The sequence below is a fragment of the Miniopterus natalensis genome, chromosome 14 (assembly GCF_054644295.1).
Source record: "Miniopterus natalensis isolate mMinNat1 chromosome 14, mMinNat1.hap1, whole genome shotgun sequence".
NCBI lineage: Eukaryota > Metazoa > Chordata > Mammalia > Chiroptera > Miniopteridae > Miniopterus > Miniopterus natalensis.
The window spans coordinates 35,797,368-35,812,465 of NC_142094.1; the positions used below are offsets into that span (position 1 = coordinate 35,797,368).

At 43.4% G+C, this 15,098-nt stretch overlaps 1 protein-coding gene across 1 annotated transcript; it reads left to right on the forward strand.

Moving 5' to 3' along the window:
- Positions 1–564: 564 nt before the first annotated feature.
- On the forward strand, positions 565–5,426 carry IFIT3 (interferon induced protein with tetratricopeptide repeats 3). The gene is given in 3 exon segments (XM_016220738.2): positions 565–609; positions 3,862–5,253; positions 5,255–5,426. Coding segments are annotated over 3 exon segments (1,569 nt in total). The 5' UTR covers positions 565–604.
- Positions 5,427–15,098: the final 9,672 nt, after the last annotated feature.

The following is a 15,098-nucleotide window of genomic DNA, read 5'->3' on the forward strand; positions in this document are numbered from 1 at the left end:
TGAAACAAAACTTAGGTTAAGATGTTATCTTTAGCCTCCCAGAGGTCCTGACACTGATCAGTAGTCAGATTTGGGCTCCTGTCTTCTACTGGGGGGGGGGGGGGGGATATTATCTGGGGAAAAGGCTTGTCACTGAAGGGTATATCTGTAAAGAGATACAATTTCTAGAACTAGGATTTAAAGTTAAATTTAACCAGTCATAAGGACTTTCACTCCTGCAACAGAAATTCCAGGGCGCGTGTGAAAATGCAGATTCCTGAGCCCCAGCCGACCCCCAGATTGGATTGGAATCACTAGGGGTGGGTCCTAGGGTCCGCGAGGCATCTCTAGCGCCTTTTCACAAACTCTCAAACACAATTTCAGACCCTGTATAGAACAGTATTCCCCGCAGACAGTGAGCTCAGCTCTCCCAATTAGTTTCAGTTTCCCCTCACCAAGAATCTCCATGGCACTGCATCAGTTTCAGTTTCCGTTTCCACTCCATAAAAGCACAGACCTGAGGGCCAGTGCCCCAGCTGGGCACCTCTTCTTGCCTGCGACCCACAAGCAGAACAGAAAATAAGCCCGGACTGCAGTTTCTCAGGATTACAGGGGAACAGCCATCATGAGGTAAATATGTCTGGCTCTGATAGGAAGTGGAGCATTTCTCACAAATCTTGTTCTGGGGTGCAACTTCCAGAATAATGCTTACTTAGCCTTTGCTTATAGATTAAAGATGCATTGCTCTTTACTTGCTCATGAATCTTTCTTACCAGTTCATGCATTTTTATTTCTGTGGCTCTTTCCATTTACAGTCAGGCAGCCAAAGGACACTGAGGGAGGTGTTCCCAGCGGCGTCGGCAGCAGGGAAAGGACTGGAGTTTGTTGACAGAACCCAGAGGGATAGCTTGCTTGAATCTTTTCAGGCAAAATCTAGGCAATGAGGACCCGGGCCTGGAGGACAGTCCCTGGAGGTCCTGGTCCCTCTTTTGTTTCTTAAATTTTATAAGACTAACTCAGAGGTTTGTGAGTTCTGTGGTGGGTTGTGATTATTTTAAAAGCATGCTTGCTTCTCAGCAAAAGTGCTAATGACTGACTACTTCAGCTCTCCAAAACTGCAATCTATAAAGAGGTCGCTTCTACCTTGCAGTTTGCTCTTTCAGAATTGGGAAGTAGGTCTCATGGACCTGCCAGACCTCCCCTGTGAACAGGGAGAATGTGTTGTAGTTTCAAACTGTGTTGCAGCTGGCCACTGTAGTAAACCAGAGTACAGAGTACTCTATTAGAATGCAAATTACTGGGCCCAGCATCCTGAATTCCTAATCAGACATAAAGCTTGTGGGGAGGGGATACATGTTTAAAGAGGACCACAGGTACTTCCTAGGCACACTCAATGCTCCCTAACTTGTTTGTGTGCAAATGGGAGTGGAGGGAGCCCAAAGTGGGTGGCCAGTAGGAGGGGGTGTTGGGGGGTTAGGAAGGATGTTGTCATAAAGCAAGGCTTGCCTATTTAAGGGCTGTTTTAGGGATGAGAAACCGGTGATTGGAAATTGCTTCCAAAAAGTGATGTCTTCCTGGACCCTTTGCTACTCACATTGTGTGAGTCCAACACCCCCTGAGAGGCTGTTATAAAAGCAGCATCCCAGACCTACTGAACTCAGAAGTGCATTGTAACAAGATCCTCAGTTGATTTGGTCCAAGTGCATGTGAAAGTGTGAGAGGCACTGCTCTGGAGAGTTCCTTGGCTCACTTTTTGAAGGGATGGGCTCCTTGGGTTGTGCCTGTTCTGACCAAATAACTGGGCATGAGTTCTGCCTGTCTCTTTAACAGCATCTGTGGTACAAGCTGCCACGGAGATTTCTCTGGAAACTCATACTCTTACCATTTAAGCAGGGCCTCTTTCAGGAAAATTCAAGATTCTAGTCTGCTAATGACTTTCACCAGGTCCTGCAGGCTGTCTGTCACCATCCAGATAGGTGAGCAGGAGGAGGAAAGACTGTAAATGGGTTGATTCTGTGTGTTTCCTAAGAAGTTGCAGTGCTGCTTTTATCTGCTTTGGTCAGCAAAAGCTCAAGGCTGCAGTTTGAGGCCATGAGAAATCTCTTCCTGGGCCTGAGGGCCTCCCACCTCTCTAGTGTTTTCTGCCAGATACACAGTCTCCAAGTAGGAAGGGCACTCAACTCCCTGAGTTTCACCTGAACTTAGGCATTCTCTTTGTCACATGACTGCAGCCATCATCCCACCTGCATGCTTGTGCTCCCTTTAAATATCTGAATTTAATTATTGCTCAGTAATTCATTAAGTTTTATACAGAATAAGTGCGGAGACCTTGGCCAATAGAGTATTGGTATTTAGAAAGGCAATATAGTATGTTTTAATTAAATCAGAACTATCTTCAAATGTTTAATTTTCATCTAAATTTTAACTAAATACTCAGTTAAATATGTTAATGTTATCCTAAATGTGCATTACTTATGAACATGTAAATAAGCCACTTAACAAATAACAAATATATAATGAAAATCTGAAGGTGAAAAAAGCAGACTATTTCATGTACTTAGACCACATAGAAGAAATAGCGGCAAAAATTGCTCACAAAATTTTTTGAAAATTCAGCTTCATTGAGGTGTAATTGACATATAAAATTGAAAGGATATTTAAAGTGTACATTGTAGTGATTTTATATACATCTACATTGTGAAACAATTCCCTAGCCTATCTAGTTAATTAACACATAAATAACCTCACACATTTATGCTTTTTTTTTATTGTTTATTTGTTTTGGTGAGAACTCAAGCTCGACTCTCTCAGCGATTTCAATTGTACAGTGCAGTGTTATTAACCATGGTCACCATTGTTCTACATTAGGGCCTCAGGCCTTATTCATCTCAGAGCTGAAAGCTCGTACCCTTTACCTTCCTCTCCCTCTTTTTCCCACCCTACCCCTGGCAACCACTTTTCTACTCTGTTTCTATGAGTTTGATGATTTTTTTTTTTCAGATTCCATACAGTATTTCTTTTTCTCTGCCTGCCTTATTTCTCTTAGCCTAATATCTTCAAGGTCCATCAACGACGTTGCAAAGGGCAGGATTTCCTTCTTTATTATGGCTGGTACAGGTAGCGGGCGTGCAGAGTCTGACCTCGACTGGTTTTTCTGTTGTTTTGTACATTTTCAGCAGGGAAACCGAACTGGATCTTCGGCTTTGTGCCTGTTTCTTGCAGGGGAAGAGGCTTTATATAATTGGACATTTTGCTTTTCTTCTCTGAGAATTTTAAGCTTCTTTTGTATTATTTCTACCTAATTTGTAAACACTCATTTTTACCTGCTTTTTAAAATGCTGCCCTTTTTTCAAAAACTAAAGATGCTCACCTAATGCTGGTGTACATACATACATATATATGTAAATGAGCTCGAGAGAGACATATTTATTATAGTATTTGGCCCACATGATTATGGAGGCTAAGACATGCCGCGATGCACTGTCTGCAAGCTGTAGACCCCGGAAAGTCAACAGCGTGGTTCCAGTCTGAGTCCAAAACCTGAGAACCAGGAGTGCCAGTGGTGTAAGTCCCAGTCTGAGGGAATGTTCCAGTTCAACCAACCAGGCAGAGAGCACAAATTCACCCTTCCTCTGCCCGCCCCACCCAGGCCCTCAACAGGTCGTATTTTGCAGAGGGCAATCTGCTGTGCTCAGTTCACTGATCCAAATGCTAGTTTCTCCTGGGAACGCAGACATGCCCAGAACTAATGTTTAACTAGATGTCCGGGCATCTCATGGCCCAGTCAAGATGACACACATAGTTAACCTGTGATTGCATCACCTGGCGCGGTGCTTGACAGATAGATGCTCATTACAGTGACCATGTTTACTTTCTCCACAGTGAAGTCAATAAGAACTCTCTGGAGAAAATCCTCCCACAGCTGAAATGCCATTTCACGTGGAACTTATTTAAGGAAGAAAGTGTCTCCCATGATCTAGAAGACAGAGTGTGTAACCAGATTGAATTTTTAAACACCGAGTTCAAAGCTACTATGTACAACTTGTTGGCCTACATAAAACACCTGCGTGGTCAAAATGAGGCAGCTCTGGAATGCTTACAGCAAGCTGAAAAGTTAATCCAGAAAGAGCACATTGACCAAAAAGAAGTCAGAAGTGTGGTCACCTGGGGAAACTACGCCTGGGTCTACTATCACATGGGCAGACTCTCAGATGCTCAAGTTTATGTAGACAAGGTGAAAGAAGTATGCGAGAAGTTTTCAAATCCTTACAGTATCGAGTATCCTGAGCTTTACTCTGAAGAAGGGTGGACACTGCTACAGTGCGGAACAAAGCAAAATGAAAGGGCGAAGGTATATTTTGAGAAGGCTCTGGAAGAGAAACCCAGCAACCCAGAATTCTCCACTGGGCTGGCAATCGCCATGTACCGTCTGGATGATAAACGACCAAAGCAGTTCTGTGCCAGTGCTCTGAAGCAGGCCGTGGAGCTCAATCCCAACAATCATTATGTCAAAGTTCTCTTGGGCCTGGCATTGCAAAAGATACATAAAGAAGCTGAAGGGGAGCCATTGGTGGTAGAGGCCCTGGAGAAAGCTCCTTGCCAAACAGATGTCCTTCGCAGTGCAGCGAAATTTTACCGGAGAAAAGGTGATCTAGATAAGGCTATTGAACTGTTTCAAAAGGCGTTGGGATCCTTGCCAAATAATGGCTACATCTACTGCCAGATCGCACGCTGCTATTGGGCAAAGGAGAAACAAATTCAGAACACAGAGGACTCTGATGCCCGTAGGAAAAGAGAGAAGGTTGAAGAACTGAGGAAATATGCTATGAACTATTTGAAAAAAGCTGTTGAGAAGGGACTGAATCCTCTGGATGTATATTCTAATTTCAATGACCTGGAAACAGAAGAATATTTTCAGACAGTTTCCAATAAGGCCAAGAGAAAGCAACCCCATCAGCGCTATTCCAACTTTCAGGAGTATCATGGGCAGTCTGAAGACACTGCTGTCCTACATGATTTAAGAGCTTTGACCATCAGCACACTGTCAACTGAGAACGGAGCTGAAAATCACATTCCACAAGACGCACCAAATTCTTGGTATTTCCAAGGGTTAACTCACAAGCAGAATGGAGATCTGCTGCAAGCAGCCGAGTGTTTCGAGAAGGAACTGGGCCGCCTGCTGAGGAACAGCCCTTCTGGCATAAGCAGCTTTTTTCTGCCAGCATCGGAGCTTGAAGAAGGCAGTGAGGAAGTGGGCCAGGGTGCAGACAGCTCCGCTCAGTGAGCTGCCCCACGCCTGAGCTGACAGAGAGAGGAGGGAAAGGAGCAGAGGGGAGGGAGCCTGGAATGGTGGTTGTGAGGGGGAGAAGGGTGGGAAGGCAGGAGTTCCCCAATCTGAGCTTGATGAGCAAGGTGGTCTTGCTTATGGCTTTATGATACATTGTTAGAGTTGTTTTCTCATGTCTGTCTCCCTGGTTCCATATCAGCCACACTCAGTTGTCTAGTCTGTAGGTCTTATAATGAATGACAGCTAGGCCCAGCACTTGAGATGTGATTATCGCCCTTTGCACTCGGTTCACCAGAAATCCCCCATATCCACCCTTCTTGCCAAGGGTCATAGCTGGTGACTGCCTGCCAACAGAATCTCACACTCTTCATCCTATTAATATGTAACCTACTGGGCTTCCCAGAAGACTAGCTTTTGACTAACCCTGCAGTATTCCTTACATGTTGCTTGGGACCTCAGACATGTGTATGTATATGTATTTTTGATAGTGATACTACAATAAATGTGTATTGTTGATAGTAATGCTACAATAAATTTCAAAATTTCCACTCAAGATAGAAATAATTGTGTGGTTTGCATGTGTGACTAAGAGTAATATTAATTCCCCAAGTTCCTCTCGTTAGGGATGGTGGATGATTGCTATAGCATGCCATGCTATCCTCAGCATGTCCATTTTAGCTCCTCTTTGGAACTAACACTCTCACCCTGCAGCCAGCCCATCCTAGGACTATGGAACCTATTACTCTCATTGCAGCTCGGGAGCCTCACCTGAGCCCAGTGCCCAATTAGCAGCTTCTGCTGTAGACTGGGGCTGCTGTGTACCCAGGAATACCTCGGCAATTGCTTCCCTGATAAACACCATTTCACAGTCTCCCCCCCCAACATACATACACACACACACTCACCATGATTATGGAGAAACATTGACTCCAATTTGAGATAATAAACAGAAGAGTTTTGACATCCCTGCTCCTTTCTCTCTGCTAAATTATGTGGAAACATACACACAACTGGGATCTACCAGGAGACAGACCCTTAGTCCAGGTATGCCAGAGAATGATGCTGTGTCCCTAGCCAGTGTTCCCATGGTTTGGAAATCTAAGGGCAGCCATTTGTGGAAGGAGAGTCTTACAAGGGAAATCCTCACAAGACATTGGGTAGGTTGTAGAGAGACCCACATTTGGCCAGTCTTTGCCTGTCTTTCCTCTCCTTTGTTCCACCAGATGGAGTTGCATTTCCTAATAGCTGCTGCATTGTTGTTTCCAATGAGAAGTCTAACAAGTCAGCAACGGAAATCCCTAAAATAGTCTGGATCTAGTGGTTTTTACTAGAAGGACTCACAGGCCTCAACATAGAGTGATACTCATGGCTAAGATCTATGATAACAAAAGGATACAAAGCAGGCAGCACAGGGAAAAGGCACACGAGTCCAAGAACAAAGAAAGCAAGGCGCACGTTTCCCGAAGTCTCTCCCAGTAGGATCATACAATATCTGCTTTATTCCTCCAGCATCAAATGTGACAGCTCTTGTGAAGCTAGTTAGAGATTCCATGGCCAATGGCCTCCTTAGAGACTAGTTACATAGGGACCTCTGTGTAACACATACATTCCAAAAATTCAGACTCCCAGAAGTAAAGCAGGCGTCGGCATTAACCACATCATTTGCCCAAACAATAACCATGCTTATTGGTTAGGGAATGGTGAGAACACTCCAAAAATCCAAGTTCCCAGATGCCAGCTAAGGGTCAACCTTGCAAGTAGGTCTTTCTAAGAATCATGGTCTCTGGCCTAATGCTTTTTCGCACAGTCCATTCCCTTGATCTGTAGTAAAGGTGTCTTTATAGCCAAAGTGTTATTAGTAGGTCCCCACATGACAGGGTGAGATCTTACAGAATTGGCCTCAGTTATGCCCTTTAGGGATCCTGAACTTAGTCATCCTACTAATTAATAAGGTCTGCGTTGGAAGTCCAGGTCACTTCTTCCTTGAGTTTTACTATCCTTTTTACCTGGTGACACAGCACAACTCTGGCCAGTAAACTGACCTGGCCGCCTTCCTGGGCTGAGGCATTATCATGATCATCAGATACACACACAGGAAGTACAATCTCAGAAGACACTCCTGGTGCCCCTGGAAACAGAATTTACAATTGTTTAGGTATCCCAAGCAGGAAATACCTTAGTCAGGCAGTACAAGTTAAGAGGCTCCCCAAGTGTGGCCTTATACTGTAGGGCTTCCCTAGGATTTCAGTCCAGTCCAAAATATTCAGTTGAGTCCTTGGTTTTAGAGGGACTGCCTGACATGACAGTTAGTCCCAAACATTTGCCCACCCCTGAAACCAGTTCATCTGCCTCATGAGTGAAGATGACATCTGAGGTTTTCTGGGTGGAAAGTTTAGGAGCTGGCACCAACCCCACCACCCCATTGCTGTCCCCTGTGCTCACTGGCTCAGCAGTCTGAATTCAAAGCACTAGTATGGGTTGGATAAGTGGAATGGGCAGATTTCCTTTGGAAAGGAAGGAAAGCTTCCAGGAACAATTCTGAAAAACAAAGATCATTAATGCCTCTCCCCTTCCCTGTGCCTCCCCAAATGAGGTGTTTTTCTTTTTCTTCATTGTTTACAAATCAAACTGTCTCACTCAACAATCGTAACTTTTCTTTCTTTCTTTCTTTTTTTTTTCAATTATCCCCTACTCTTTTACCCAGATCTTTCACCAGAACAGGCTATATGCAAGAGGGACAAAAGTGTTTTCACAGGAAAACATTTTATACAGCTTAACCAGAAAGAGGCATCATGTTTAGGGATGAGCCAGACAAAATCCTGAATTTTTACAAATTTTCAAAATGGGTTTACATCACTCTCCACCCCTCCATCATGATCATTTACATGGTGAGCCTATAAAAGAGTGACTGTTTTCTGGGGTCATTTGCATTTAACAATCAGAATATGTACCTTATGCAGGTGTGCATACTAGGACAAAGGTCAGGGACATGGAGTCGGGGTTATCAATCTATTCTCACAGACCGCAACTGTTCAGGAAAGTTGAAAGAGCAAGTCAACAGCAGTGAGAGCCTGGAGAGTGGTCAAGGGTTCAATTCCTCAGGAGTGGGAGGAGAGGCTCACACTTCGGGCAATGTGTCCTCTCCCAACTTGCAGCTTTCAACAAGAAGCACTAGTCAGAAATGCAACTAGCCTCCGTATCATGAGGCCTGTTTTGAGCTGAAAGCATTTGAGAAAAAGCACACACAGGATGAGCTCCCTGCCCTCCCCCACTGCCTGAAAGCAGAAGATAAATTCCCCATGTAAACATCCACCCCACCCCACCCCCTCTGATCCAGTGGCAGGAATGGATAACAGTCTTATTACCAGATAACAGTCTTATTACCAGAGAGGAGATGGCACAGAGAGGAATGTACACAAACAAGCCTTATCTTCCTCTGAGTTTCCATTAATTTCCCCCATATACTTAACTTCCCACAATTTGCAGCCCCTGGAAGCTCAAAGCCCTTTGTATTGTCACTTTTCTACAAATGTATTCTCCTTCTGTTAGGATGTTATATAAGCCCAAGTTCCGACCAGCCCTTTGAGTTACTGACCACTGGGTACCTCCAGGAAGAGCACAATGCATGTTATTGGACTTCTGTTTTTCTCTAGTTAAACTGTTTTCTGTCAGTCTAATTTGCAGGGCCCCTGTTGAAGAACCTAAGATAGGGAGAAAAGATTCTTCCCTCCCCTACAATAAAAAAAAATAGAGAGCTGGCCTGCTACTGTATTTCAGATGGTCAATCAGAGAAATGCCCTTTCCTGTGGGCATTTGTCCGTGCCCCAGGATGATGCGCCGGCATCCACGATGCTTTTATAAATTAGGACTTTCCTACATGTGCGAGGGTCCCAGAGTCTGGTTCTGTTCACTGAGCCCTCTTTCAGGTCAGCACAGTGCAAGCTAAGGCTGAAACAGCCCAGCAGCAGTCAGCCCCACCCAGGTTTCAGTTTGCAATCAGTCCCAGGCAGACAGAATGTGCAAATTCCAGATTTCAAGAGTCAGCTGCTTTTCTTCCAGCAGCAGCAAAGCCTAGACAAGGCTAGGCCAGTCACAGTCCAGGTCCCAGAGACAAGCAAGGCTTTCCTAAGCCCTTTCTGTCTTGTCAGCCTTAGAATCCTAATGACGCACTCAAAAATACACACACCAGCCAGGAAATCATCAGCCTCTGAGAGTCAGGCATCTGACCTCAGAAGGGCTCATTAGCAATTAAAACCTGCTTCTTCAAACTCCAAAGTAGTGTCTCTGCCTGGAGATCGCTTCTCTTTTCAAGCGGTTTCCCTTTTCCCAGAGGGTCCAAAGGTGAACACCATAGCAAAAAATCATGAGTTATGAGGACTTGTTCTGTTTCCAATACTCAAAAACTTTGAATTCCAACCTATGCACAAGCTACAAAAAGCAAGAAAGTGGAGAAAGAATATATGGAAAGATGGTGGCAGATTGAGTGGAAGCTACACTGACACTCCCAGGATCAAACTGGAATTACAACTAAAATATAGAAAACCATCCTGAATAATCAGCTGCAACTGAAGACAAGCTGGAGAACACCAAGGAAGAAAAGTGGAAACCGCATAGAGACTGGTAGGAGGTGCGGAGGCACGAGAGGGCTGGCTGGGCTCCCACAGGCAGCAGCTGAAGGTCCGGAGGGAGATCTCGGCTGTGGGGGGCTCCCACTGAGGACTCCGGGGCCTAAACCCCAGGCTGGGCTTCCCAGACAAGAGCATCAGAACTGAAAAAGGTGCCCACATAAGATCTGGCTGTGAAAAGCAGCTAGGTTTCTGTCTACCAGGGAGAGTCGGTGTTCTTCTAACATAGGGGTGAGGGAATCCAAGACCACTCTTAGGTTTGCTCATTTGCTAAAAAGTCTGACAGACTCAGCACATAGTAATAATCATCGGTACGATGTATTACAGTGTAAGGGAGAAAAATTATTTTCCTCTACCTTCCTATCACTGAACCAGCTCTGTGCCTGGGGCTGACCCTGCCCCAGCATGGTTCCAGATCTTTCTCGTGTCAGGTGATCTCCAGGCTCTTGATTCGCCCAGGAAAGATTTCAAGAACAAATGGGAGTAAGAACAAGTGGAAGTGAGAACAAAAGCAAGTTTTATTCAGGTAGAGCAAAAGAAAGAGGCTAGGATGCGGGTTCCTGGAGACAGGATCAGGGTTTGAGCTTGAGATTGGCTGCCGCTGCCCGCTGCCCCCTTGGTTGCAAGTCTCACGGGGCACCACTGTTGAAGAAGGAAAAGTGCACATCTGGGTGGACATGGGTGAACCCCTAAGTGAGTTGTGTGTATGGTCAGTCAGTTCCTGGGGTTTTTCCATCTTCCTAGTTTTTTAACTTTGTGGTGCCAAATTCTGTCTCTGCCTTCTGGTTGGGAGGGGCCTTGTTTCTAATACGGCTCATTGGGGAAGTGTCATGATGTTCACCCTCTTAGGCCCCCCTTCTACTTGTGTCAGTTTTCATTATAATGATGGTATAGCAAGCTTTGGGGTTGGTCTCTGGTCAATTTTTCCTCCACCTTGGATTGATCTGGTTTTAGCCATTCTTTGTTCTTGTTGACTTCTGCGAGGACCATGGTAGTTTCCTGCCATAAGCTGTTTCCCTTTGATCATGGTGGAGGCAGGGGCTCAGGTGAGAGGATCTAGTGGCTTAGTGGTGTCCCTTCATACTTCTTCATTCCACTTGTCAGGATTTGTCCCTAATTCTTTCTACCCTGCGGTGTTCCCAGATTCTCAGTTTGGATTCCCAGATTGTCAGCACATTAAACTGACAAAGAAAGATTAGCAAGAGAAAAACAAGCAGAAATTTGTTCAGTATCCTGGGAGAACTCAGTGATGAGTAATTCAAAGGAGTGGAGAGAACTTTGGCTTTTAGATCATTAGTATAGGGGAGGAAAAGTCTTTTTCCCCTTCACCCCTAGATTCAATGGCTAGGTCCATGAATCAAACCTATAAGAAACAGATTAACAGGAGAAAAAGTAGTTTTTGGTTTTAAATATATCTTTATTGATTTCAGAGAGAGGAAAGGAGAGGGAGAGAGAGATAGAAACATCAATGATGAGAATCATTGATCGGCTGCCTCCTGCACACCCCCTACTAAGGATGGAGCCTCAACCCGGGCATGTGCCCTGACCAGGAATCGAACCGTAACCTCCTGGTTCATGTGTTGATGCTCAACCACTTAGGCACACTGGCAGGGCCAATTGCCATTTTCTTAATGAAACTTTCCCTCACCTACATATTTATAATAGCAAAACTCCTTGACTTCAACCTTCAGATTTATTAAATTTAACCGGTAGAAAACTATTTGAGTGGGGATATTGTCCTTTTCTTGTAAACAAGGTGTGACTGCATGCTGAAATATTTTATCAATCGTACTGACTGCCTTCTTATGCAACAACAAAACGTAAATTGAAGGATAGAGAAATTGATGGGTGAATAGATATGTAATAAAGCAAATTAGTAAAAAGTTATTGTAGAAATGTGGTGAGTATATTAGTGTTTGTTGTAAAATTGCCTCACCTTCTCTCTGTTTGATGATGTTCATAATAAAATGTTAGGATGAAAAGGCCAAAACAATATCTAAAAAATAAATCAAAATGAGGCAAATAGACCAAAATATGCATGGGATAAAACCACATAGAAAGGAAATATTCCAGGTGATTTTTTTCATATACTATAATTTGATTCTACATCTGTAGAGGAATACATCTTATAGACAAAAATAAACCCAGCAAAAAAGTGTTAAACTCCACCTGAGTTTCTCGTGAGGGTGTTTTGTTGATTTTGCTATCCTGAGACTATTGTTAGTGTATTGTGTAATAGAGCATACGAATGTTGGTATCACTTAGAAAAGAGATACTCAGTTTGGGAGAAAAAATTACACAGATGTAATTACCTAAGATCAACTAGGTTACGTAAAATCTTGTAAACTTGAATTTATAAGACGAGCTCATGATATATTTTATCTTTAAAATATACACACAGTACCAATGTCATTTCCTGATTGACATGGTGCAGTACTTACGTAAAATGTTGCTCTTAGGAGGCCAAATGTGGGAAAATACTCAAGAATCTTCCTGCCACTTCCTGTGAGTCTATAACTGTTTCAGAATAAGCTTGAAATGTAGAAAAAGAAATGATAAAAATTCAGTTAGTACTTGAATATGTTGCAGTAAATCAAACTGTGGGTCAAGATGGGCTGCATGGAAGATGGGAAGACCCATGAGAATGTATGAAAATCATCAGACCATTCATAACAAAGGACTTCTGGAGTCTTTGAGGCCATGGATGTGATCGGAGGTACTTAGGGATAATCTCAAAAGCTAAGTGCATAGTTTCTATATAGTGGTCAAAACACTCAGGATTCCATTCTTTTTCCATCTCACCCTGTGGATCAAGAAGAGACACTGTGCAGCTGAGAAAGAAGGAAGAGTGATGAAGATACTGAATCTGGGCCTCACAGAAACGGATGTCCAGGAATTGAGTTCCAGGTCACTCATTCAGGGAATTTCAATCACAGAACAGACACCAGAGATCATCATAGCCCTGGTTCCAGCCCTCATGTACTTCAGAATCACCTGAGGATTTCTCTTTAATATTGAAGTTGGGGGCCCATTCCCAGAGATGAATTCAATTGGTCTGGGATGGGGCCTAGTTAGCATTACTCTTAAAACCTCCCCAGATAATTCTAGTGTGCAGTAAGAAGTTGAGAACTGATCATCTATTCCAAATCAGTTATTTATCACATCTAGAAAATGAGGCTCATAGAGGTGAAGTGGCTTATCATTACCCGTCAGCCACTCAGGGAGTGGGTCCTAGCTAGACTCCTGGGAATGGAATCAGCCGAGTGCTGAAATTTCATTTTCTAAAAGTTTCATTTTTTCCAGTTCTTGTTACCTTTTCTAACTGTAAATACACACACACACACACATTTCCTTTGTTTTTTTCTCTCTAATGCTTGTCTAGTCCCAGTAAAGGTGATTCGCTTGTCCATTCGAGGAGACACCACTTTGGGAGATGTCCCCAGTGCTCTCCTTACTTGCTGCAAGTAATAAACGCCCTTTGCTCGTATACTGTCTTGGTTGAGATACGCTCACCAAGAGACGAACCCTTTATGTTCAGTCACAATGTCACAATGAAAGCTTTTAGATTTGATAAGGGCTGAGATGAGAGATGAACTTGGCAGGAAAGATTGAGTAGAAACATTTTAGATCTGGCAGTGTGTCCGATTAAGTGTTTCTAAGAGGAAAATATTCTTACAGCTGTTCCTCTTCTGTTTATTATTTTAAAAGACACATTATAGGTAGCTTTAAAAAAAAGCACCATCATCATCACCTCTATTTGCATGCTTCTATGTGCCAGGTAGTTGCTAATGTTTAAGCTCAAGTTTTATGAACTATAGTTAATTATAAGTTAGAATCTGACTCAGTATGTGGGTATCCGTGTGGGAGCAATAGAGGGCTCTCTATGCCAAACCACAGCACTTTACCTTTACCTCCTCCCCAAGTGATCAGAGATTAAGAGATTCTCTTGGTATTTGGCTTATTTCCTTCATTCCTGAACCAGGTGGATTATTGCTTTCTTTCAAGCTGAAACCCAAAGTAACAGTATCCTGGTCACTTAATTAGGAGTGTGGTTTTTTTAATTATTATATTATATATTTATATTATAGTAGATTCCTTCCATATACAGGAGGCTAACTGAAAATGGGGCTACCTCCCTCAATTCTTCCTTTTTACCACAGTCATCAGGAATCCAGCCACCAAATTCCATCAAGAGCAACAATGGGCTGAAGTTCTCCTGTAGGGTCTGAGGCAGATCTGGTTCCAAACCCTGGCCAGTTACTGCATTTTTGCAGCACTAGAAACACTCCTCAATATGGCCCCAGGTCCAGTCATTGGTAATCTGACTTCATACAACTCAGAACTCACCTGGAAACCTCATATGACACACACATGGTCCTTGCCCCTTGACTCTTAATGGTGGATGAGAGATACCATGAGAACTTTCCATCTCTTGGCTGAAATTCTCTATTTTCCTCTGCTCAATCACCTGATAGTCTTCCCTGTGACTAAGTTTCCCTTGTTTTTATTATTTTCAGGCCACACAGAAAAACATGCTGACAATGGTAACCAACTATACATGCTTCAGGTCCAACACTTCCCAGTGTCAGCTTTCCAGCGAAGCAAGTCTAATTGACTGCTCTCAGTAAGCACCTCTCCATGATTAAATAAACTGAGGTTAGAGATAAGTTTGCTTTGCAAACCTGCTGGGGAATAACCACTTTTCTACAGGAATCAGGAGAGTGAGGCAACTTCCAATGAAAAACAGGGAGAAAAGGGAGCTTGGCAGACACCAATAATAGGAGACTAACCTATTAGAAGGCACCAAGAGGACTGGACAATGATCTTGCATAGGTGTGACAATCATGTCTGGTGAATAAGAACACATTAGATCGCTACAACAGAGAGCATTAAAAACAAGAAAATATTGTCATTCAGCATTAACATGTTTTGTTTAAAGTCTCAAGATGGTAGCACATACATTTTCCCTGTTCCTGTGTACAAAAAAGAGGTTACAGGCCACTTATTGTTAAGGGTATGCAAAGCCAGAGAATAATTAGTAAGCCACAAGCTCTCAGAAAATAAGGGCAAAGTTGGGTTAAGACTCCAGTTTAGAGATTTGCAGAATTTTATACCATAAAATGAGCAATTGCTGTTTCCAGATGACTCCCAGGTTTCTATAAGGCCAGGTATATACTCTGAGAGAGAAATTCGCACATCACTGAATA